The sequence below is a fragment of the Lipophrys pholis genome (assembly GCF_963383615.2).
Source record: "Lipophrys pholis genome assembly, chromosome: 17".
Taxonomy (NCBI): Eukaryota; Metazoa; Chordata; class Actinopteri; order Blenniiformes; family Blenniidae; genus Lipophrys; species Lipophrys pholis.
In genome coordinates, this window is record NC_137643.1 from 5860045 (window position 1) to 5885568 (window position 25524).

The 25524-nt window shown below is 42.8% G+C and overlaps 2 protein-coding genes across 2 annotated transcripts; both read left to right on the forward strand.

Moving 5' to 3' along the window:
- The first annotated feature begins 226 nt into the window (after positions 1-226).
- On the forward strand, positions 227-12030 carry LOC308122772 (glyceraldehyde-3-phosphate dehydrogenase-like). Its single transcript, XM_080484832.1, has 13 exons — positions 227-405; positions 3358-3563; positions 3774-3821; positions 8272-8371; positions 8517-8626; positions 8703-8793; positions 8914-9029; positions 9169-9250; positions 9450-9601; positions 9687-9765; positions 10471-10554; positions 10734-10831; positions 10950-12030. Exons 3-13 carry the CDS (start codon positions 3799-3801, stop codon positions 11017-11019), a joined length of 1005 nt encoding a protein of 334 aa, XP_080340958.1. The 5' UTR covers positions 227-405; positions 3358-3563; positions 3774-3798; the 3' UTR covers positions 11020-12030.
- Positions 12031-13571: 1541 nt separating this feature from the next.
- LOC308123319 (non-homologous end joining factor IFFO1-like) lies at positions 13572-23147 on the forward strand (the record flags this gene model as incomplete). Its single annotated transcript, XM_080485743.1, has 9 exons — positions 13572-14557; positions 19825-19885; positions 20137-20232; positions 20434-20574; positions 20662-20852; positions 20961-21078; positions 21868-21957; positions 22044-22174; positions 22994-23147. The coding sequence occupies 9 exons, from the start codon at positions 13572-13574 to the stop codon at positions 23145-23147; spliced, it is 1968 nt and encodes a 655-aa protein (XP_080341869.1).
- Positions 23148-25524: the final 2377 nt, after the last annotated feature.

The window sequence follows — 25524 nt, forward strand, 5'->3', positions numbered from 1 at the left end:
TTAAAAAAAATGTCTTATTAGAGTATTTTCTGCTCTTTTAGGACAGATTAGGGATCTTTAAGGAACTTTTTTGAACTTTGACCTCTACTGGATCAAACTGGAGTATTCAACAAGTTTAGGCGGCGGGTTTGACTTCAACCGTGGTGGGACTCAAACCGTTAAGAGGAGCGGCTTACAGAAGAGGACCTTCGGGTCAGAAGGAGCTCTGACGTCTCCGGAAAATGTCACAAAGTGGTTTGTGAATTTCCAACTGCGTTCGCACGGCCTGAGAGACAAACATGAGAAAGTAGCCAAGCTTATCAACCTCCGACCGCCTTGATAAGACCGCGTGGATCATGTGACTTATCAGAGCGGCCCTGACCAGAGACAAAGCAGCTATCAGGCCGGACCTTGCATAAACTGCAGGTATGTACTCTGTTACCCCACCACTCGTGTGCACATTCACAAAGGAGCCATATTTATCTCCGCTCTGCTCCTGTGAGCTGTTCGCCATTCATTCAGTCATTCGCACCGAGCTTATCTCCATTGACCCCCCCCCCCCCTTGTGATGGCGGGGTATCGTTGACCCCTGACCGGAGGTGCCCGGCTCTCCGTCGGCCCTCCAAATGTCACACCCTTTGACATATTGAGTCTATACGAAGAGAGCAGAAGGCTGGGCGTCTTATTTATAGGCTGACCTTTACTTCACCCTCTGCTGACTTGAAGGACTGTGTGTTCATCAGCCGACAGTGTGAGGAGGTTCTGACACATTGTGAGCTCCCAAACGCCCCATGTAACACCATGATACGTAATCTTTATTGTAGATAATCATATCCCAGCTGTAAACATGGACTCTCTCCACTTTTATGAAAAATGTTGCAAAAAAACCCCATTGTGATTTGATTTTAACCCTTTAGTGTGCACTCATTGAATTACTTGGAAATTAAACATTTCCTCTCTTTAAATGTCTTAATGATCCCAGTCACTTGTTTAAAACCAAATACCAAAAGTGACTAGTTACTTGGGAAAGTTACTCCGCCATTCCCTCATTAAGACGATCCTCTAGAATTATGATCTAAGCTCTTCTTGAAGCAACCTCATGTAGATAACTCTTAAAAAGTTCATTATAAACCTGTGTCACAGCTTCAGTGCTGTCGGGGAGTTTCTCTTTCAGTGAACATGATTCTAGTGGAATAGTAACTGCTCTTCAATTGAGCCAACAGACAGCGGCTCTTTGTGTCTTTCTGTGTTTCCCCTGCAGGCAGTTTGGTGGGATATGAGTTGTGTGTGTGTATATGTGTGTGTATTTAACCATATGTTTTGTATAAATATATTTTCATAAGCTATAATTTAGTTATTTCATCATCAAATGTTGTATATATTTTTGGATACGTGTGTCTGTATATGGTTATTTCTGTGAATGCACAAAACGTTTCAATGTCACGTGCCTGAAATGAAGTTCTTGGACTTTCAGTCTCCAATAAGCTGTTCTGGGCTTCGGTCCTAAACATCAGGGAGGCTCCACACATTTTGTCTCCTCAAACATTTTTAAGACATTCTCCGAAATGTCGGCGCCGTGAAAATATCCTCTGAAAGTGTTGAAACCATTCAGCCTGATAAATCCCCCTGACTACATGATCAATAAGAGCGTCGGGCAGACGCTGCTGCATCGTGTCGACAGAGTGTAACGAGTGCGAGACGTGGTGTTTGGAGATCTGGCAGACCTGCAGACGGATTACCCAGAAATAGACCTGGAGGGGGTCTCTGTAGGAGTTAGACTGGAGACGAACAGCACCGCCACTCCGCTCAAACGTTAAAACAATCGGTTGTTTTTTTTCTCTGCTGTGCAGGCTGGTGACAAATATATCGTTAATTGTATCCCTAAAGTATATCTCGCATGCCGGCAACGAATTATCCAGACACATATTGAAGTGAAATGCTGGAGTCATGCTCTGTTTTCTTCTGTCTACGTCGATCTGGGAGTTCTTCTGCAGATTTATTTTGTGACGCTATATCAATAGAAGAAGCCGATGGTCAGAGTATATGAAACTGCCCTGCAGTGGGACTGTGACTGTGTCGGTTTAAAGCTTAGTGAACCCGCCGTGACATTTCCTCTCTGTGCGTGCATGCAGCAGCAGATACCACACCGTCACACGACCCACACAGTCATACGGAGAACATGAGACCAGGCGGGACGGGAGGGCTGCAACGAGGCCTTTACAGCTCTGATTTTGGACCAGAGGTCCAGTTTAAAGATCAGCTGCATCTGGTTTCCATCAATATTTTGACCTCTACCTTCATCAGACTCTTTGCATGTGACTTTTGTGCTGACAGCGCAGAGAGAGTTTAGCCGCCACTCGCTGCAAATACAAAGAGAATAATACAAACACCCTGATAGATGCGTGCTTAAAATCTGATCTGCAGATACCTAGAAATGTATTCTAACTCATGATAATGAGTTGGGGTTAGGTTAGGGTATAGTGGAATCTCTAAAGAATTGAACAGCAAAAAGACAAGGCACACTGCTAAAAATCATTCTTGTGTGCCAACGTAACTCATACCGGTGTTGTATATCATTTTAATACATGTCCTTATTTTCATCAAAGTAATTCAGTTATATGTACTGTGTATATTATATATTGCAGGCATCAGAAGGCACAGGGACAATACCTGGCCCTTTGACTGTGCTTGATCTCTTGGTGTCACTGAGAAACTGTAAACTAAATGAAAGTTAGTGTGCATGATGCATGTGGTTCTTTACTACATTTAAATTGTCTTTTTTTTCTTTTACATTAGTATGTTAGTACTGGTATTTTTTATGTGGCCCCTTGAGAAACTGTGTTGCCCACCCCTCATATAGAGGCTATACTGTATATTGAGGATCATATTGATGAATCTGGTTGGTTGATCCTTGGTTTTGTTGCATAGCAACCACAAGGTTGATCCTCCACTCAGGAACTACTTTGTGCGGCGGATAAGTACTATTGAGTAGATAGAGTGGTACATTGTTGTTTAATATATGTGTATATCTTGTATTTTAGGTGAAAACTTGTTGTTTATTATGTAGATTGTGAACTATTTCAAAAGACCTTAATCAGAGGACAATTTTTATTTGTTGTTTTTATTTTATGTACTTTATGTTTTACCTTGTCAACCTTTATCTCCCTATGTCTCATGTTAAATTGTTCCTTGACATGTCAATGATTCGATTAGTGACTATTCATGTCATTGACTGATTGAATGCATGAATGTGAATGAAGTGACTGTGGATGAATACAGAAGTTTACTTAGTAAAAAAAACAAACAAGAAGAAGAAGTTGGGTAGTTCTTACATCTAACAGTAAGATTAAATGTTTTAACTTGTGTTGAACTTGGCAGTGGGTCGTGTAAAGGGGGCGTGCCCACCCCCCCACCCCCTGCTGGGGGTCGGGGGCGTGGCCTCGCGTCGCCTCCTGGCACTTGGGGGCGTGGCTTCCCCCAACCTCCTTGGAGACAGGGTGGATAAAAGCAGGGGCCTCCCGTTGCTCGTCCCCGCGCTCTCTTCTCCCCCCGAGGACACAGACCGAGGAGCATCCACACACCTGGTACACACACACACACACACACACACACACACACACACACACACACACACACACACACGCACGCACGCACGCACGCACACGCACACGCACACGCACACCCGCACACACTTACACACACACCCTCACAGTGACTTTTCAAATGTTGGTTCTAAGGTTTTTGGTTCTCTTGGGGGAAACATTTATGAAATATTGACTTTTTGTGTTTTCCAGTGAGGACTAGACCACATCAGTCAAAATGGTGAAGATTGGAATCAATGGGTGAGCTGAACTTTAACTTCCTTTTAAAGAGTTTAATGTATTAAACTGTTGTCATTAAAAGTCTCATCATAATGATGGAAACACTGTTGAACAGCCCGACCAGCACAGAAGTCATTTCAGCTTTAAAGTGGCAGTTTTGTCTCTCTGAGCCTCTTTTGGCTCTTATTTTTTTTTGTTTGTTTAATTTGGATGTGTCACTTTTTGTTCCACCAAGTTTCTCTCTGGCTGGTCTGTGTCACCTCCAAGTAACTTAGTATTTCTTCTATTTATGTATTTTACTGCCCATCCTGAGACTTTGGAGGCTCATGGTATCAAAAGGTTTTCCTTCCCATTAGTCCACAAGTTTTGAAGTGATTTGCTGCTAATTTACAAAAGAAAGTAATAAAACTAGACACTGCAAAGCAATAATCCAAAATCACTGTAACTTAGTGTTGCAATGATTCATTTAATTGCAAATTAATGTTGGCGAATGCATCACATTTTATGTTTGAATCGAACTAAATTCATAATTTTCTGTTCTGTCAAAAGTTTCTAAGAGGTTAATAAAGCCCCTCAGGATATCTAACAAGTTAAAATGTAGTTTTTCTTTTTTAAATGTTACGTTGTGATGTAAGCGTAGAAAGATTTTGATATCCCTCAAATCACTGATGTTTCACCGTAGGAGAGCTGAAGGCCTTCAGGGACAGAGGAGTCCGACAATGTTCCCATAACTTCTCAGTCTTGAGTCAAGAAATCTCATTTTTATTAAATCCTTTTTCTGAGGTGGAAAGTAGGTCAGTCAGTTAAAAGAAACTTAATTATCTACCAAATGTTTCCTTGTTCGTTGATAAATAAACAAACTGAAGTATTTTGTCAATAAGTAAAAATGTTTAGAGTTGTTGGTACATTTAAAAGGTATTTATATATGAAAGTCGGAGTAAACTAATCAGTTGGCATCTTGCTGACTCATGGTGGAATATAATGATAATTAAAATATTCCTGATATTTCTAACTAACTATATAAAAATGCTGTCAGGAAGCCAGTTTGGAAATTGAAACAGCAGCTGTTGGAAAACCAAGACTTTTACTGGTGCTCGAGTTGCTGAAGACAATAATAGATGGTTGAGAACTTACTCATTTAATCATATTTGAAACAAATATAGTTGATAAAATAGATTGTAAGAATTGATTCTAACCATGAGATGGACATTAGTTGTTGAATTGCTCCAGTTAATTGTACTAATAGGGGCTCATTAACTTGTGTTGAACTTTAGAAATCCCATAGAATATTAAAAACGTGTTCTTACTGAATCTTGCATTAAAATAATATAAAATTGTAGGTATTTAGAAATGATCATGAAAGTAAAAAACTTTGGAGCGAAACTGGATGTTTCAGATATTTTGGCATCTTCTGATACTTTTAGACTCTGATGCATTGATGATCAGAGAAGCTTTACTGACGAGCACAGAGGGAAAAGCAAAGCCGAAGACGTTAACTGTTGCTTATTGTGTCTCTGTAAGACAAGAGGCTTCCACGGCTCCTCGAGAGGCGGCGGCATGTAAACGTGCTTCTCTAAAAGAAGAACCGTCGCTTCTTTGTGGGTTTTAAATGATGAGAAGGTGATGAAGGAGTTGAAATATAAGCAGAGCCTGGGAGGACGAGAAAGCGTCAGTTGGGGTCATTGTCCAGTATTTAAAGGAGGATTGAGTGTTTTGTTGCTGAGGTTATCTGCAGTCCTGCCCCGGCTGCTTTTCTTCGGAGACTCTTGTCTAAATGCAGGACGGGACTCTGGACCCGTCTATTCTCTGGTTATTTATAGTCCGGCGGTGTTGTGGTGTCACGGTTGGCATCCCCCCCCTCCTCCTCTCCTCTCCTCCTCCTTTCTTCCACACCCTTCAGGCCTCTCCTCTCGCCCCCTCTTCGTCTGTATCTCTGCTCCCTTCAGCTGTCACATTCCTTTTATTCTCCCCTCGTCTAATTTTAACTCCCTAACCTTTCCTGCTGAAGTTCAGAGATCATGCCAGCCTGCCTGGTGTGTGCAAGTATACGCCTCTCAGTCGCTCTCAGATTGCTGGTGAAACTCTTCATCTCTCCTCCTCCTCCTCCTCCTCGCTGGAGCAGCTGTGGAGCTGCAGGGAGATTGAACTCCTCCATGCTGGGCCGACACCAACAGCAGATGGGCTGTGGTCCATTTCGGCCTTATGGCTGCTCGGTGGTTTCCTAAAGCTCGACGCAGAAACCCGCATGCCCATCGGCAGGTTTGCTTAACGCCCTGTGAGAGCGGGCACTTTTCAATAAAGCTTTGTTTCCTTCAACTAACTGAGTCGCTGAAGGTGCAGGACACAAACCAGATACAGGCCTGAATGTGGTCTGTCGTGTTTCCATTGTCCGGGTTTTGATATTGCATCAAAACAACAGTTTCATGCTTCTCTAGAAGGAAAGTCGACATGAGTAAAGAAACAACTGGATGGGGATTAAATAAATAATAAAAAATTTGCAGACAGGTGTCTTGGTGCGGCGTGTGATCTTGTCCTGGCACGTCTCCTGTTATATATAACACTGCTTCATATTACACACTTCATGTGTGTGGCGGAGGTAAAAAAACGGTGCGAAACTTTGCCCAGTGACGAGAGACAATTGTACAGCGAGTCCAAAATAAGACACGCCACCGTTTAAAAGGTCAACGTGGACGTGAAAATCCTTTAATCCTTCTTCCATTCCTGCTTTATCCAGGTCAGAGTTGCTAATTAAAAAGTTACACATCCGAAAAACAACATAGTGGCAAAGTCAGTGTGTTCGGTCGTCGGTCTTGAAGTTGGTAATGTTAAAAAATCCTATTGCTTCACATCGTTTATACTTTTGGATCCGCTGGAACACGCTGCTCGCATCTCCACGCCTGCTTTTCACGGGCAGGCCTGCAGCTGGTGTCTCGGCTCTTTGCAGACGATGTTGCTCTCTTTGTGCCGTCACAGAGTCCCTGGTCTTGTCTAGGAAAAAAAGATGGTGGAGGAGGTCAGCTGTTACTGGGGAGTGATTAGAGGTGGTGGCACATTGGTGACCCTCGCTCTTCTTCGGTTTCTCCTCCACATCGAGAGGAGCCAGTTGAAGTGGTTCTAGCATCTGATTACTTTAGATGATCCAACAAATACAAGGTCACTCGACCGACTGGGGAAATCCTGAGAGAGCGATGAAGGGTCCGATAGAGCTGGGGCCAGTTCCAGGGAACACGCTGTCCGGACTCCTTTGCTTTGAGATAAGATGGCTGATGAGTATTTTTACCCTGCAGGAGGGGTCAAATACTTGGACAATTTAAAAAGAAAAATGTTTTTAGCTACTTTACATTTTGAAACTCGAGCTGCAGGTACGATATGCGTTTTCAGTTTTGTTTAATCTGTGAAAATCTGAAGGAAAAAAGGAAGTTAAATAACGTATTGGATATGCAGTGAAAATTGTCTGATTTAATATAAAAATTTATAAAAAGCTGGGAAAGTCTATATACCACATAAAAAAATCCCCTTTTTTTTAAACTAAAAATGCAACCTTTTTGCTGTTTAATCTGCAGAGAGCAGGTCACATTGCCCTCACCTACGTCTGCATGCTCACAATATAATACCCGAACCTCCTGTGATCTGAAAGTTCATAGAGGAAGATCGTTTTAGCCTCTTTTCTCAAACTTCACATGATATGAGACTCAGGATTTGCTCTGCTGGAGTCTGTCCCCCTCGGTTGGCCCCGGTTCCAGGGCCCCCCTCGCTGTTGGAAGCACCATGACGGCTCCTATATTAGGCATAAACAGGCTTTCCACAGCCGGTGCCAACTATTGTTATCTTCATCCAAGGTTGGAGGCCTTGTATGGGCCAGTCGTCCTCTGTGGTGACCCCTCCTCACGGTTGTTGGTAGTTTGCTGCCACCTGCTGGTCAGAGAGATAAGACGACGTGTCTGCCTCATAAAATATGAGAAAAGCTTTATGAATAATTCAGTTTGGACAACTGGAGGGATTTGGTCGACTTTACAGCAAAGGATTCAATCTTCTCCAAGTGACTGCACGTTTGTCACCCCGAGGCTGCAAAGTCAGCTCCACATTAACTTCCAGTGATAAAGTCGACTTTGCGCCGTGCTGTATGTGAAGGAGTGAAAAGTGAAAGGTGGAAACAAGTTAAAAGCTTTCATGTCATTTGGGTTTGTCAATGAAGAACTAAACAACTGGTCAGTGTTGATGTTGCACCGTAACAAAACCAGGATGTTTTACTGGAGTTTGCTTCTGTAGTCAGACGTTTCCCCTCGAAACTCGACTCCATGCAACATGCCTTAGTGGATTATAAGTAGACTCTGATTCCAATTTACAGGAAGAAGAATAGATGATTAGTCATTAAACACAACTATTTGTGTTTCATGAGAAGCTCCGGACTCAAGCTTCCTGTCGTTTCCTCCCTCCATCCTCACTGACCTGATTCCCTCCTGCGTTTCAGATTCGGACGTATTGGCCGTCTGGTGACCCGCGCCGCCGCCATGGGTGGCAAGGTCGAGGTGGTAGCCATCAACGACCCCTTCATCGACCTGGACTACATGGTGAGAAGACTTCCTGTTTGCATCACAGAAAAACTCATTTTCATGAATACTTTTGTGGGATTATTTAAACATATGTGCTTGGCGTGTGCCTGTGGGGAAAATTCAATGAGGTTTTTTTATTAATCTACTGGTTTTCCCGCCGCAGGTCTACATGTTCAAGTATGACTCCACTCACGGTGTGTGGAAGCACGGAGAGGTGAAGGCCGAGGGCGGCAAGCTGGTCATCGGCAACATGCACATCATGGTCTTCCACGAGTACGTACCCCGCACATTCCTCCACAGTTTGTCGTTGCACTTCAGCTCTCTGACCTCCGCGTGCCCTCGCCCACAGGAGGGACCCCGCCAACATCAAATGGAGCGATGCTGGCTCCGACTACGTCGTGGAGTCCACCGGTGTGTTCACCACCATCGAGAAGGCCTCCGTAAGTGAGCCCGTCGTCACAAATTGAACTGATTTTCACCAAATACTTTGTGTTGCGACGTTATTGATATCGCCTGAAATCTGATGTGGCTCATGTGAAGATGTTGTTGTTTTCCTCCAGGCTCACCTGAAGGGCGGCGCCAAGAGGGTGGTGATCTCTGCCCCCAGCGCCGACGCTCCCATGTTCGTCATGGGCGTCAACCACGAGAAGTACGACAACTCCATGAAGGTTGTCAGGTGGGTCTGAACTCGTGGCAAATGGTCCAGTTCAATAGGTTTTGTATTAATACATAAACAATCCAGGATTAGCCTGATGACGTCAGAGGAAGAAAATTAATATCATTGTATTTACATATTTCTTGTTTTGCTTCGATAGCAATGCCTCCTGCACAACCAACTGCCTGGCTCCCCTCGCCAAGGTCATCAACGACAACTTCGGCATCGTTGAGGGTCTCATGGTAAGAACAGAAACCACTCAACACAGCCGCCGTTTTAAACTATTAGAAAGAATCATAAACGTCAACTATGTGGAGCTTTACAGCATAAATACAATTAGGAAAGTTGGGCAATGAGGAACAGCAGCTCAGCAGCTTTTCTAACTGTCGCCAGCGTCATCACACGTAACACGATGCGACCCATCTTGTTCCTCTCCTCCAGAGCACCGTCCACGCCGTCACCGCCACACAGAAGACCGTTGACGGTCCCTCCGGTAAGCTGTGGAGAGACGGCCGCGGCGCCGCCCAGAACATCATCCCCGCCTCCACCGGAGCCGCCAAGGCCGTGGGCAAGGTCGTCCCCGAGCTGAACGGGTACCTCTCCCCTCCCTCTACAGATTTAGTATAAATGTATGTGAACTCACTCTGGGACTGATTCTGACCTCTTCTGGTCCGACAGCAAACTGACCGGTATGGCTTTCCGTGTTCCCACCCCCAACGTGTCCGTCGTTGACCTGACCGTCCGTCTGGAGAAGCCTGTGAGTGCCACACATGACTTTTAGATCACAACGCAAAGCTATAAGATTGATTTCCGTTTGGATTATTAAAATACCATAATACAGCAGTGATTAGAATAATTTTTTTTCATTTTATTTACATAGACTTTGACCTTTTTAATATTAGAGATGCAACTTTTAATCCAATCCGTCACCATACGATGTGGTTTTTTGCCCGTCTTTCTGATTAGTTGATAATATCCTCTTGAAGATGACATTTAATATAAATCATATTCTCTCCCATGGTGGATGCATCGTGTCGAACACTGAACTGTTGTGGTTGTTGACAGATAATAAACTGAAATCTCAAGTTTCATTTAATCTGGATATAATCCCAAATGCAAAAAAAGGTTGTTATTTTTCTTTTTACTTTGACAAAACAAAAAGTCTTTTTAGGGAAATGGTCATTGTTCTACTCCCACCAAACCTGACATTTTGGATCTTCAATATCTTACATTCATTTAAAAGTTCAGTTTTTACACATAAACGCCTCGAGATCGATGCAGGTTAGAGGAGTTATTTTTGTTTTGTTTCTCAATGAGTTCCTTTCCACCAAAGGAGGCAGCAGCTCTTTAATTGTGAAATTAAAATCTTTTTAAAACCAAATTTTCATGGTGTCCAACTTTCTGATGCAATATTTTCAACATCCTTTAAACATGAGTTTTAATTCCTTCTGGACTTCTTCAGGCCAAGTACGACGACATCAAGAAGGTGGTGAAGGCCGCCGCTGAGGGACCCATGAAGGGATACCTGGGATACACAGAGGACCAGGTACAGACCGCCTGGCGGGGATTTGTATGAACGTGAAGGAAACATGGTGGTCGCATGAAAGAAAATTTAAAATAACACAAGACAATTCATCACATTTCTCACTTAATTTCTCATATTGTCCGATGAGACCTGAAACCGTTGGTCAGTCGTTTTAAGTTCTGTCATCTGGTCGTCTTCAGGTCGTGTCCACAGACTTCAACAGCGACACTCGCTCCTCCATCTTTGATGCTGGCGCCGGCATTGCACTCAACGAGCACTTCGTCAAGCTGGTCTCATGGTGAGTGTCGAGGCCCGTTGTGATTTCTTTAAATGTCTGAAACGTTGCCCTCTCTGTACGTTTTTTTTTTTTTTTTTTTTCCGGCCTCCCTGACCGCTTGTCGCTCTCGTGTCTGCAGGTACGACAACGAGTTCGGCTACAGCCACCGCGTGTGCGACCTGGTCCTGCACATGTTCTCCAAGGAGTAAAGTCCTGTCGAGTCCAGACTCGTAGTTCCTTCCCATGATTCCCTGTTCCTTCACACCTAACTGGATGCCACGCCATCCGCACCCGGGAGCAAAACCGTCCATGCCAAACACAAAGCTGGTGATTTCAGGAGAAACGTAAAGCAAACCTTTTTATATGATGACGTCACCTCCGATGTGTTCAGCAGCGAGGAACTGGACGGATGATCCTCCATCACTGAGCTGTAGTGTGATGATGAACCCTCTCATCCACATGCAGTCGCTCCTTTGCACTCAATCCGATAATAAAGTCCTCTATTTGTGGGAAAAACTCTGGTTTTTGACTTATTTTACCCTCGCTTGTCAGACAGTCAGGTCTGGATTCTGTATCTGCATTTTCTTCTTGTTTATACAAATGCAAGACGTGACGATAAAAACAACAAATAACACGTTCATGCTTATTTCGATAATATTTTTGAGAACAACATCTCAACCATCATCTTTTTTTTTCTGTATCATTTCTAAATGGCCCACTCTCATCCAGCTTTTAAAAGTCCTGCCCAGACATCTTACCCCGACTTCAGTGCAGAATATGAATTTCTGGGACGACGGCCAAAGACGAAGTGTGTGTGTGTGTGTGTGTGTGTGTGTGTGTGTGTGTGTGCTGGTCGAGATGTGTCACCCTGGATAACTTAATATAAACCATGTTTGGCTTGCGTACCGTCACACAGGACAACTTGTAAACTGATCAGAGGCAGAGCACCACTGGTGGGACTGTGATGTGTGACGTGTTTCACACAGAAATGACAACAGGAAACCAAATCATGGATCAAGTTTTCACACAGAAACCAGTGAGGATTTCTTGCATAAGAACAGCTCGTGTTCGAGGCGATAGCTCCAAATCCGCAGTGCATCGGAAAAAAATAAGTTGTTTCTTTAGCTTGTTGTGAAAAGAATTTTGAAGAGAGTAATATGAAAGGATGTGGGCATGATAAGATAAAATATATTAAAGATCAATGATGGCAGAAACATATTAATATGAAACTGTTGTTTCTAATTTATTCACTGTTTTGTATAGACAGAACACTGGAAGCCAACCAGAGACATCAGCCAAGCACATTAAAGATCACATCTTTTATCATTAATGATTTTAAAATCCCTTCAAGTTTCTTTCTACGGTGCAAAACAAAATCAATAAAAATGTTACTTCTTTAAACATCTGGACAACATAAAGAGATGAATGAGGCCATTTTTTGGTCACTAAACTTCACTATTTTATTTGTCTATGGATCATGAAATAAATACATTTTCACTATCAGCCGAATCACTGAAGCCACAGAAAGAAAAAAAAATATTCTTTTGAGGGAATTTCACACCAGGCTTTTTAAAAGTGTAATAGGAAATAATTTGAGCGCCTGTTACACATAACAAAGACAACTCAACTACTCAACTAATCAACTACACAACCAATAATTAAACTAAACTATGGTTATTTCAGTATTTAAAATTCAATTTTTTTTCCTCTAAATTCCTGTTTAAATTGCTGTGGTGTTACTTTAATGCACACAAAAATACGATGACTAAGGCAAAGCTCTAAATAACAGCTTAGCGTCAATAATGCATGAGATGCCAAAACCTGAAATATATATATTTGACTTGAAGAGAAAAGATAAGTCGATCTTAGAAAAATCAGCAATCTTTTATGAAAATGCTTATTTTACTCAGTAGGACTGGCATCGTATTACACTCTTACACAAACCCTGCCAGTAGAACGAAATATTATACAGTAAATGGGAGAAACATGGGAAATGTAACTGTATGCTATAATACATCAAAAGGACCAGACTGATTCACCTTCACCTGTAAATAAGGATGACTGTGTCATTTCAAGAAACCATTCAAAGTCAAAATAACAATATTGTATCAGTATAAACAAGTCTGGATACTCAAAAATAGCTAAATGTTCAATTTTGATCACTTTTCAATGAGCTGCTTCTCTCCTGTTCATTACGGTAGTTAAAATTTCCTGTTGCCCCTCTTTCAGCTTTATTACGGTCATTCACAGCCGCAGTCATTCACTTGTGTTTATTCCTCGTCTCACCTTCTCCTGCAGCACCGCTGCGCACTGATTTCTCCTCTATACCAGACGTCAGAGTTGTCGTTTTCTGCTCAGACTTTAAGGTAGGCTGCTGAACCCTTCATTGCAGCTGGAAAATATTCCAGTGGTTTCGTATTTTTGCAGAGATTGGTGTTTTTGAGCAGGTGCGCGTCATCTCTGTGATCTGAGTCCTGCGTAAAAGTAAAGTGGTTGATCTGCTGCAGGCTCCTCTGCTGCGCTCTTTTACGCACCTTGTTTATTTTCTTGCCTGTGCAGTTTATTGCGATACTGCGTGAAGATTTGGGTCATTTTGCTGTCATCCCGGCCTCTAAAGCAAGTAGTTCACTCTGAGCCTGCAGCTCCTCTGCGTTGCCGAGCTCGGCAGGAGGAATCCGGACAAGGAGCCAGAAAGAGGCTTTTTTTTTTTTATTTTGACTCCGAATTACCTCCCGAGTTGAATCTGTAAAAGTCTGAGTTCATGCCGGATTTCGAGCACTTCAGATTTTCCTACTCGAGCATGAATCCGGTCCTGGGGGAGAGCGGCTTCCTGGGCCCGCCGCTGCAGCATCACCAGCTGCCGGGCCAGGCCGACTCCGCCTTCCCGGAGCCGGGCTACTTCCTCGGGGACCACGGTGGATTTGGCCCGGATGGGCTGTCCGGGCTGGACCTTGGGGCCCTCCCACCATCGGGCCTGGCCTACCTGCACCTGAGCGCGCCCCTGCACCGCGTGCCGCCCGCCGCCACAGCGCTGCGCAACGACCTGGGCTCCAACATCAGCGTGCTGAAGACGCTCAACCTGCGCTTCCGCTGCTTCCTGGCCAAAGTGCACGAGCTGGAGCGCAGGAACAAGGTGCTGGAGAAGCAGCTGCAGCAGGCTTTAGAGGACCACAGCGGGGGGGACGGCCACCAGAAGCCCCTCACCAAAGACATAGGGGTCCAGACTGGATTCATAGGGCCCATCTCAACCCGGCCGGGCTACATCCCGCTGCACAACGCCAACAACTCAGCCTACCTGCCCGGCGGCCTCCTGTCCCCCACCCTGAACCCCCCTCCCTTCTACGACAACAAATACCTGCTGGGAAACAACCTGAGCGCGGATCCAAACTCCAACTTCTCCGTCAGCCCGTTGCTGAGTCCCAGCGACCCCACCAGACCCGCGACCAGCATCTCCAACATCAACGAGAGGTACTGCGCTCACGCCGGGACGAACACCAACAGCGCCTCCTCCCACACGCACCCTCCACCTCTCCCGCCCCCTCCGCGCTTCCTCCCCGGGTCCATCTGGTCCTTCAACCACACCCGCCGGTTCGGCGCCGGGAGGGAGTCGTGCGTCACTGGACCCGGCGTCTCCTGGACTCACCCGGACGGGGTGGGGGTTCAGATCGACACCATCACACCGGAGATCAGGGCGCTGTACAACGTGCTGGCCAAGGTGAAGAGGGAGAGGGACGAATACAAGAGAAGGTAAGAAGATGTTTCAGTGTTTTCATAGATGGATTGTTTCTGTTGGGTGAAGGGCGCATCGACCGACTGCGCTGCGCAATTACTGGATCAGAGTCTGCAACGTGCGGCTCTTTGGCTCTTCTAGTGGCTCCCTGAACCTTTCACACAATTACACCTTAGTTAACATTTGATCTTGTTTTAATTTTATTTACGCACACTTTATGACACAGGTCGCTTTTAACTCTTGGCTATAAAGGGCTTTTTACAAAAGGCACAACTAAAACGGCCAAAAGGGGGAAAAATAGCACAGGAAATGGGGCAAAAACAGCTTTTTTAAATCCCCTAAAATGACTAGGATTTCTAAGAGACAACAAAACTTTAAAGGGTAAAAAAAAAAAAAACAATACAAACATATAACTAGTTTGAAAAGTGGTTAAAACAGCTAAAATGTCAAAATTGTCCAAAAAATAAAAAATGCTGAAAAAGAAGGTTGAAACCTCTAACATCAGGTACAAAAACAGCTGAAAACGTAATGAAAAGTTTCTCATCCTAAATTGTAATTGACACTTCATAAATGCAAAGTAAGACACAGATTTTCTTCTTATATCAAAAGTATTTATGAACGTTTAAGAGCTGTGCCTCATTTTAAAGGTTAAATATGTTTTGTGGCTCCAGTTATACTTGATGTGGTGGAAAGTGACAAAAACGTCTCTTTTGGTCCTGAAGGTGGCTGCAGACCCACGGGCAAGTAACTGTGCAATTAGTAGAGCGAGTAAATTGGCCAAAAGCGCTTTACATTTCTACTACTGAACGTCTTGATTCTGGTAAATCTATAGCAAAAATGCAAAACTTTATATGATTGTATTATTTCAACCTGATGACGACTGATTAAACTATATGGAGCTGAGGATATCATGACGATGCCATATGGGCCACAGGTGAAACCTGCCTTTGACTTTATTGTTCTTCTGGTTTCCAACACTGTCTTGAACAAGATGATTGTAAGTAACACAAGACAGCAACAGACTGCAGAAAATCCACTCTTGATGCTGGTTTCTAGTCTCTGCCTCTGGAATTCAATTCTGTAAATGGCCCTCTAGGTTTGGATGGGGCTGCTTGGTCGGAGATGCTTGTGGGATGTGAATGTTTATTGTCGTCATGAAGAGGTTTAAAAGCACTTCGTTCATTCTCTGAGAGCATCACTGTTTTCTGAACCACTTTTATTCCATCTATGCCATTGGTTTTAATGTTAGGCACACCTCCTGTGATCCTAAAGCTCCTTTATTAAAGTCTCTGCCATCTGATTGGTCAGACGTTGACTGTCAGTCATTTTCAGTGGCGTCTGCAGTCGAGGTCTGGTACAACTGAATCCGTTTGGAGCTGCTGGACGTGCAGGATGCCCGTCAAAGTGCATAGATGCTTTCGTTTATCAAATGAAGGCCACAGTGGCGTGTGAGGCCCTGCTGCTGATATGGAGGCTCGGTCCTGCTCACCATGTTCCTCCATGTTGCCCCAGAGCCATAATAACTTTTATATATAATTTAACCCAAGGACATCTGGTACTCTTTAGTATTAAACTATGTAATGTGACAGGCACAAACCCTCAGAACTGAACAATTGAACAACATGTTAGCGATAATAAACACTCAATAATACTATAACAATTTAAAGAGAAAACTCATCCCAGGAGAACATGCAGAGTTCAGGGATGTCACCTCTTCTTGTAATGTAATATTTAAGAATATTCTTTTGTTTAAACCTTTAGAAAATAACCATCTGCATGTATGTTTCCTTAGATTTCTGCTGTTTACTGTAAAGAACAAGTACAAAACTACATTCTTCTTGAAGTAAAAAACAAAAATCTAATTTGTATGTAAAGGAACTTTAAGGACTCGACTATCAAGTATAATTACATAGAAAAAGAATTGGTGGACTGGGTAAAGCGTCACAGCAGAAAAAGAACGTTTGCAAACTGTCCTTAATACAGAATAACTAAAGCATCTTTAAACGTCGTCGGGCAGTCTGAAGCTCACTTCTCTGCCTCCATGTTTCCAAGGTTTCACTGATCGATCGGTCTGAAAGGCTGTAAGCTGAAGCTCGGCACGGTCGGCTGATGTGATGACGAGGAGGATTTGTCTCCATGTGACGCTTTTCTTGCACCGCTTCTGTCTTTTCTTTTTTTCTTTTTTCTTTACGCCTGTGTTCGGTCAGCGAGGGCGCTGCTGTGAAGTCAGTGAGCCGCATCGCCTCCTGGAAAGATCCAATCTGCAGGAATATTTTTGTGTCCTGAGGGAGACACTAAAGTGCAGTCGATGCAGGAGCTCAGTGTCATAAAACTAGATGAGTTGGTTTTTTTATTAAGTACAAGATATACCGTGATGTTGTTTTGTTCAGTATTGCTCTTGAACAAATGATGATGATGATGATGATGTCACTTTCAAATTTGAACTTCTGTCACTTTGAATTTCTACATTTCTAAACACACCAATACGTCGAAACATAATTTAACACATTCCAGTTTGTCTTTTCTGATATTAAAGTTGTGCATGTTGATATTGTGATGACAGATCATCACTTTATTAACTTGGCTGAAACTCGTGATAAAGTTTAAAGTTTAATCGTGAAGAATCCTCTGTTTTTAGTGATCGTTTCATCAGATCGTTAACAATATATTAATAGAAGTATTAAAAGACTCCCTCCTCTAAACATTTCCTGACTTCCCCAGTTGTACTGATGAGTTCTTACACTACTTTTTATAAATGTTTCCACAAGTTTTTCCTTAAAGGTACAGTAGGTAGATGTTAGTCGTGGTTCATCTGCGTTTCAGTGCTTGTCTAAATCCCTGTTAAGTTGGCCTATTTCATTTCTTCTTTTTTCCTCTCTCGTTTGTCACTGATCACCCCTCTAACTCCTCTTCCTCCTCGTCCTCTTCCTCCTCCTCCTCCTCCTCCTCCTCCTCCTCCTTCTCCTCTTCCTCCCTGCCGGGGTTTATCCCTCCCTGCATTGCAGCAGCAGCCTGTGACAGCCAACGCTGATGTCACCCAGCCTGCCATCTCTCCCTCTGTCTCCTCTCCTGTGTATGGTGTCCTCCACCTCCTCCTCCTCCTCCTCCTCCTCCTCCTCCTCCCCCGAGCATCTCTCAATACATCTCTTCTTTTCCACATTCACTCTGTCTCACTCTTTCTGTCTTTTCTCCCCCCCCTTCTTCCCTGACTCCTTGTCCATCTCCATCCTCTCCTCCGTCCTGCATGCACTTCGTCCCGCCCCTCGTCTCTCTGTTTCACGCCAGACGGGCGCCAGAGTCGTCATCTTCACCGTCGTTCCTCATCCATCAGCACTTCATCACTGGTTCTGTTCTGCACCATTTAGACACTTAAAGATATGAAATGAGGCGAAGCTTCAAATCCAACAGAATGTCTGAATTGTTTTAGTTGAGCTTCATCACGGCCTGTAGAAATCTCAAAATACGTAAAAAATAAAACTTGCCTGTCAAAGCGGATGAGATTTTGATGAAAATTGGAGCACATACACAAATAGCACAATAAAACATGCAGCAATTTTGGAAATAGTGTGATATGACTTTTGTTAACGATTGTGCAAACTTTTTCCCCAAAAAAAAAACTGCAAAAAGTTTTCCGGTCAAAGAGGATGGGAGTTTGGTGAAAAACCCAAAATGGAGAGAAAAATAGTCTGCAGTGAGCGGCAGGTGAACACAAAATGAATCTGGAATGTTCTAGTTCCACAAATTGTTACTTTCCCGTTGCTGTCGGGAGGATTGAGTTAGTTCAAGATTGATTAGATGCTCCTTGAGTAAAGAGGAGTTTAGTAAAACAGTAACTGTCAGGCTACGACAGCCCCACGCATACATCAGACCAGCAGTTTGCACATCTGGAAGTCAGATTTCCATTAGTTTTTGAGGCACTCAGAAAGAATTGCTGCTTGAAATCTTGGCGTGTCATCGATGACGTGTCCGTCTGCAGACGTCGCGTCCTGCAGGAGAGCAGTGGTCAGTGACGGCGGTCAGTGACGGCGGTCAGTACTGACACTGCTCCGCGTCATGCAGCTCTTCTAACCTGGTCACACATGAAGCAGCTGCTGTTTGTACAAGCAGCTTCGCCGCAGAGCCGCGTGTGGAGACTGACAAAGAGACGGCAGCTACAAGGACACCAGCACCGGCACCGGCTCTCTCTCTCTCTCTCTCTCTCTCTCTCTCTCTCTCTCTCTCTCTCTCTCTCTCTCTCTCTCTCTCTCTCTCTCTCTCTCTCTCTCTCTCTCTCTCTCTCATATATTATTATTGTTATAGTTCCAATTATTGTGTGTTTTATAAATGATTCATAAGACGACAATCATAAAGAAGCAATCTGTTTGTGGAAAAAAACTTCAGTCCACAAGTTGTCGTCAGTGTTTAGTTAAATCAGTTACAGTAACTTCCAGTTACTTGATAACAGATGAAGAGCTGCTGTCTCTCAAGTTGTCCCACTCAATGACTCATGTTCAAATTAAACTAAACTAGGTCTTCATATATGACCTGCGACAGTCAAACCTGTTCTGGTTCTAGTTTAACACATTTTGTTATTGTGACGCTCCTCATCATATAGAAACGTAATTTAAATTCAACTGATAAAATTTGTGGTTTTTTGGAAAGAAAACCTGGCGTTCACAGCTATTCTAGAGATATGAAGTGCAGAAAAAGCCAGGTGCCATAATATCCCGGCTTTCATGTAATGAAAATGGCCTCCCGGGAAAAGACAGCCTCTCCCTTTGTTTTGTTTTTGTCTTTTACTGCTGTCATACTGAATAGAGCGAGACACGCCTGATATAAAAAAAAATATGATCCGGCTGATGGATGAACATCAGATCAGAACTTGGCGGAATCAGATTTCCTGTTGAATCTTCAGCGTCGTGTCGGGACGGAGCGATATCTGCACTGACTTGACTGAAAACCTTGAACCTGTATAAGCCAGGAGAGTCGTCGGTTCCCCGCCGGAGGAGCAGGACTCCTGCGAGCCGCTTCTGTTTGCTGGGTTTATTTCTGTCGTCTCTCCATGGTTACAGGCCGAGTGCTGCTGGAGCTCTGCGTGCTCACAGCATGGCTACCGGTTATGTAACACGAGCTGAGTAATGCCGGCGGCGGCGGGAGGGGCTCTGACGCTGCACACCGAGGTTCTGTCAGGTCGGCGGGTTGAGGAAGGGAGCGATCAGGGAGCTGCTCTGACCTCACCTGAAACCTCACCTGAGGTTGAAAGATTACGCGATTCACTTGTTTATGTTTATGTGTGTGTTTGCAGATGGGAGGAGGAGTACACAGCCAGGTTGGACCTGCAGGAGAGGGTGGCTGAACTGGAAGAGGTATGAAACTGCTGCGTCCATCCTCCATATTCACCATGTGGCTCTATTGACGAGGCAATTACATCTACAGCTATTTGAGCATAGATAAAGTTTCCTTCATGGTCGTTATTATTTGGCCTGTCAGAGAATGCAAAGTCTAGTGTGAATCTGTTGTATTTATCCGAACCCTGGTGTTTACTCTCAGATTAAAACCCTTGTTTGTATGCTGGAGTTGAATGGAGTTGAGATGTGATGCTGTATTTGCTCTGCAGGACCTGCAGGAGAGCGAGGTGTGTCAGGACGAGCTGGCTCTGCGGGTCAAGCAGCTGAAAGCCGAGCTCGTCCTCTTCAAGGGACTCGTCAGTAACGTAAGTTGACTTCCAGCTGCACCCGTCTCGTTTCTCCTTTTTTGACAAACGTTCAAAATGGTGGTCGTCTCAGGCTCAAACTGCGACAGTCTCATCGTGACCTTAGTGATCAAAAACAGGCATGTTTCATTTGAATCTGTAGTTATGATTGGAGCTGCTCCGCTCAAACAGTCGGCATCAGAAATGTTTTGTGTTCCTCAGAACCTGTCGGACCTGGACAGTAAGATCCAGGAGAAGGCCATGAAGGTGGACATGGACATCTGCCGCCGCATCGACATCACGGCCCGCCTCTGCGACGTCGCCCAGCAGAGGAACTGCGAGGACGTGAGCCACATCTTCCAGGTGTGTTTTCAATACCCCACCCTACCCCACCCCCCCATCCCCCCACCCCTTCTTGACTCCTCAAGGTCTAACCAGACGCCGCCTCAGCAGGTTCCCACGCCTCCGTCCACTATGAGCCGCCGCGTCAGGAAGCAGAGCGGCCAGTCGCAGAAGAGCGCCGACGGAGACGAGCTGAGCATGTCAGAGAGCGAGGGGGGCGGGGCCAAAGACGAGGAGTCGTCCTGCAGCACGTCGGCCAATCAGATCAACGAGCAGATGCAGAGGATGCTGAACCAGCTGTGGGTGCTTTACTATATACTAAAACTATGGTAAATACTGCTGCGGCTCACTGTGTGTGTGTGTGTGTGTGTGTGTGTGTGTGTGTGTGTGTGTGTGTGTGTGTGTAGGAGGGAGTGTGAGTTTGAGGACGACTGTGACAGTCTGGCCTGGGAGGAAACTGAGGAAACTCTTCTGCTCTGGGAGGATTTTCCTGGATGTGCACTGGGAGCGGAAACACAGGGAGAGGTACACACACACACACACACACACACACACACACACACACACACACACACACACACACACACACACACACACACACACACACACACACACACACACTTCTCATAGGGTGCTTATTAATATTTGTATTATTGTGGGATGAGCTTTAGACAGTTTTTGACAGTTTTTGGACAGTTTGGGTCTTTTAGGGTTTTTATGGTTGTTTTAAGGTTTTGTTTTGAGCCGGTCGTGTTGCAGTCTGGTTCCGAAGTATTTGCAGGTGAGTTTCAAATAGTTTTTTGAGTGCTCGTAAAGTTGTTTTAGAGCTTGATTTTGGACTAGAGTTCAGAAAAGTAAATGAAGTGTTTTTTTTGCAGGTTTGACATGGTTTGATATTGATGTTTCAATGCAAGTCAGACCCCTTTTGAAAAAAAATTCTGCTAATTTCATTGGATTTTGATCTTTAAAACTGTGATTTTAATCAGTTTTAGACTGGTTTTGAGCTGTTGATTAAACTGTTTTTCATGATTGTTTCTTTGCTGATCTATGATGGTGGTGATCTATGAGGTTTGAGACCTGTTTTTGAGTGTTTCTTGGTTAATTTTAGACAAACAAGATTTTTGATTGGAGTGGTTTTTTGTCTCATTTAAGGCCGTTTGGATTTTACTGTTATTTGAGGTGTTTTAAGGCTTTTTTTAGCTGCTTCATTCAGGGCTTTGGCACCATTTCAGACTGGGCTTTAATGTGGTTTTACACTAGTTTGGGACATAATTTAAGTGTTTTTCATTGATTTTCTAAACACTGCGGTTACAGGAGGAGTCCATCGAAGAGGTGATCAAAGACACAGAGTGTCTCTTCAAGTCCAGAGAGAAGGAGTACCAGGAAACCATCGACCAGATCGAGGTGAGGCTGCAGCAGTGACTTCAAACTGATTTAATGAAATTACGGTGTTGGCGAGAGCTCGTCTTCTCCTCCTCTTCCTCTCTCAGCTGGAACTGGCCACGGCGAAGAGCGACATGAACCGCCACCTGCACGAGTACATGGAGATGTGCTCGATGAAGAGAGGCCTGGACGTCCAGATGGAGACGTGCAGGAGGCTCATCACGCAGAGCGGAGACAGGTAACGGCCACAGGAAGTGGTTTTACTGTGAAGGAGCGGACAGTTCAGCAGCTACACACATCCAGATGTTATGTTATTTTATTTTATTTTATTTTATTTTATTTTATTTTATTTTATTTCATTTCATTTCATTTCATTTTATTTTATTTTATTTTATTTGTTACTAGTGTAGGAGAAGGTTTTTGACTAGTATCAGACATAAATTGTAACTCATCTTCACCAAATCTCTTAACTAGTGCTTTTAAAAACAACACATTGATTTAATTAATTGATTTATAACATTTAATTTGTCTGAATTTTTTTTACATAATTAGCAGTTTATTTTTCTTCGATTTATTTTTCTTAAGTAGAAAAAAAATTCGATTTATCACAATTAATCACAGGAAATTGTGTAATTAGTTAGTAAAAAGATTTTTATGATTGACAGCACTACTTTTAACTACTTTTGCACACAGTTTAAGGAAAGAATTTATTGAATTTATAGACTTGTAGAGTCAAATTTGACATGGTTTCAAAAAGATTTTGACCTTTTTTGAATTATAATAAAATAAGACAGACTTTAGATTAGTAAGTTTAAGTCCCACTAAAGTTTACGTAGGTTTTCAATGGTATCGATCATAATTTCACTTTAGTCTCACAAAGTGGGTTCCTGCTTTTTCATCTTTACTGTGTGATTTTTTTAAATAAAAGGTATTTTATAATATTATTATTTTATTTTTTTTATTATTTATTTTTTTTATTATTATTATTTATAATTTTCAGTAATGTGTGTGACTACACGAGCTACTCTTCATTTTACAAATGTGTGTCTCCTCACAGGAAGTCAACGTCCCTCATCCCGCTCATGGAGGACGGCTCGGACGTGGAGGAGAAGGACGGGAAGATCCCGGCTCTGCCCGGCGAGGCCGAGGCCCACGACTCCTGCTGCGACGTCAACGCGGCCATCCCGCCTCTGACCTGGAGGAAACCCTAACACACAGCCTCCCTGAAGCTGGCCAGAAAAACAAAGCTGATCTTTAACATGATTTGAGGTCGAATTAATTAAAAGAAGCAGCTGTAGAGCTGTTTGCTTGAAATCAGCCAGTGTGATGACGTGTGGTCTGCAGGCCGCAGACATCTTTATAAACACAGATTTTGCTTGCAATTACTAAAAAGTGCATTAGATCATATTTCAAGGTTGCAGAGCTGCATAGAGAAGAAGCATAGTAACCATTAGCAATGTAAGTGCTGCCCTCCTGTGGTCACCAGCTGTAACAATCTGAAGGTCAAACTGAACAGAGTTGCACAGATTGACCTGCATGATGAGACGTTCATGTTTAATTTGCACATTAATCTCTGTTATGCAGGCGGGAGCCACTCGTTCGCACAAATCAAAGGGAGGTTGCCTTTAACCTGCGAGAACAAGCCGGTGCACAGGGAATTGCAGAAATGCACAAAAGGAGAGTGTTTGCACACAGAAATGAATTAATCACTCCTGTATTTTTGATTAGTCTTAATATTTCTCAAAACAAATCAACAGAAGCTTTTCTGCTGCTTTAACTCTGCAAATGCAAAAAAATAAAATAAAGGGTCAAATGTTCAGAGTTATTGTAGGTACAGTGAATTATAGTAAAATAGGTTTGACTCTCTATAAGTGTCTCCATCTGGATGAACTAGAGGTTTTTTTTCTTGAAATTTTACCCAATTACCAAATATATAAATATATTTTGGGTTAATTAATTAATTAACTGTAATATTAAGTTGATTCTCAAGGTGACCAGTTTCTCTCTGAGTAAGTTTTTTGTATTAATATTGACTGAAATTACAAAACTTTGTTCAAATTAAAAATCTATATTTGAAAGAAATATACATGATTATATTTTTCAACTCAGTATTGATATCATTGACCCAAAATTGTTTCATTAATTTAATAATTAATGTTTTTGTTGAATGTATAATATTGAGTAGAATATAGTTTTATGCACTTCAAATTAATTTGTGTATTTCAACAATCATTTAAATTGAGTTTTTTTTCCCCCGACTAATAATTTAATTTGTTAAATTAATGCCAAATATTGTTTTAATGTTTCTCACCAGGGTCATAAAATCCTTTAAATGACCATAAAATGTGAATTAAGAGCCAGATTGTGAACTATAGATCACCAAGACAAATAAGTTTGACTTCAGTTTTTGTGTTTATCTGAATCTGAAAGACTAAACTAATTTTTCACTTTGTGTGTGAACTTAAAAGATCGGAAAAACAGCAGATTGTAGATTTAACGCTTTTATTGAGAACAATTATTAAAAAAAAAAAAAAAATCAAACCTGCTTCTTTTTCTGTAAAAACAGATTTTATTTAAAAAATGTAGAAACCTATTTTAAGAGATGTTCCTGTAAATTGTACAGTTTGTAAAGGCTAAATACTGTAACTAATGTAAAAAGTGATGCTGTGTATAAAGCTATTAATGCTGCAGTCTTCCTGTTATATTCATGTGACGCTAATATAGATTTAACATTTGATTTATTCCATTTTTCCACCGGTTACATTCGTGGTACAGGAGCAGCAGAGTCAGTGTAGTTTAAGAAGAAAGAGTGTTTAGAGACGTTTTATCTCCAGAAACGTCTAAAAACTTCCACATAAATTTGCTTTTGCTGGGTTTTATCACATTTTTTCTCTCTTTGCTGACGCGCTGCAGTGAAACTTAAAATGTCGCATCTTCGACTGTCCTGCTTATTCAGTCACCTGCCGTGTTTCGTCACCGTGAGAAAAATAACCTGCAGACTTCGTCTCTCTGCACATTTTAGATTCTCGGACATCAGTGATGTCATGTGACTGTATGTGGACTCGACAGGGTGACGCTTTAAAGGACGAACTCAGAACAAGTGAACAAGCAAGATACAAGAAAAGGATAAAATCTTCACTTTGTTTTTGAGTTGTTGTGTTGTTTTTAAGCTCATCTTGTGCAGAGATGTATGTTTGACGCTCTGAATAAATGAAGCTGTAAAATATTTAGTTTGACTCTTTTTTTCTTCCTAACTGATGTTTCTGTCACTTTTACTACATTGTCTTCATTTTTGGAAATATTTACAAGTTTAACTTTCATTTGTTCTACTGTTCCACATTTAGTAACATTACAGACAGTTACTTTAATGATTTTGGCTTAATTGTTGTGGCTGTCCTGTTGAATTTGTGTTTAATTCTGTTATGGCAAAAACGTAACTGGGCCTTTGTTTGAAATCAGCACAGGTGGAAGGAGTGTAGAGTTACAGTTACTCAGCTGCACATAAAAGTCGACAAATACTCTAGTAAAAGTACAGAACACTCCTCTCATTGGAAATAAAGTCGATAATTAACTTGATCTGTATGAAGA

Bases quoted from the DNA above. Each gene is read 5' to 3' on its own strand.
- LOC308122772 (XM_080484832.1), top strand. From the start codon at position 3,799: ATGGTGAAGATTGGAATCAATGG. The intron at 9,766-10,470 runs GTGAGTGCCACA...GGACTTCTTCAG, and splicing joins CCGTCCGTCTGGAGAAGCCT to GCCAAGTACGACGACATCAA. The intron at 10,832-10,949 runs GTGAGTGTCGAG...TCGTGTCTGCAG, and splicing joins TTCGTCAAGCTGGTCTCATG to GTACGACAACGAGTTCGGCT.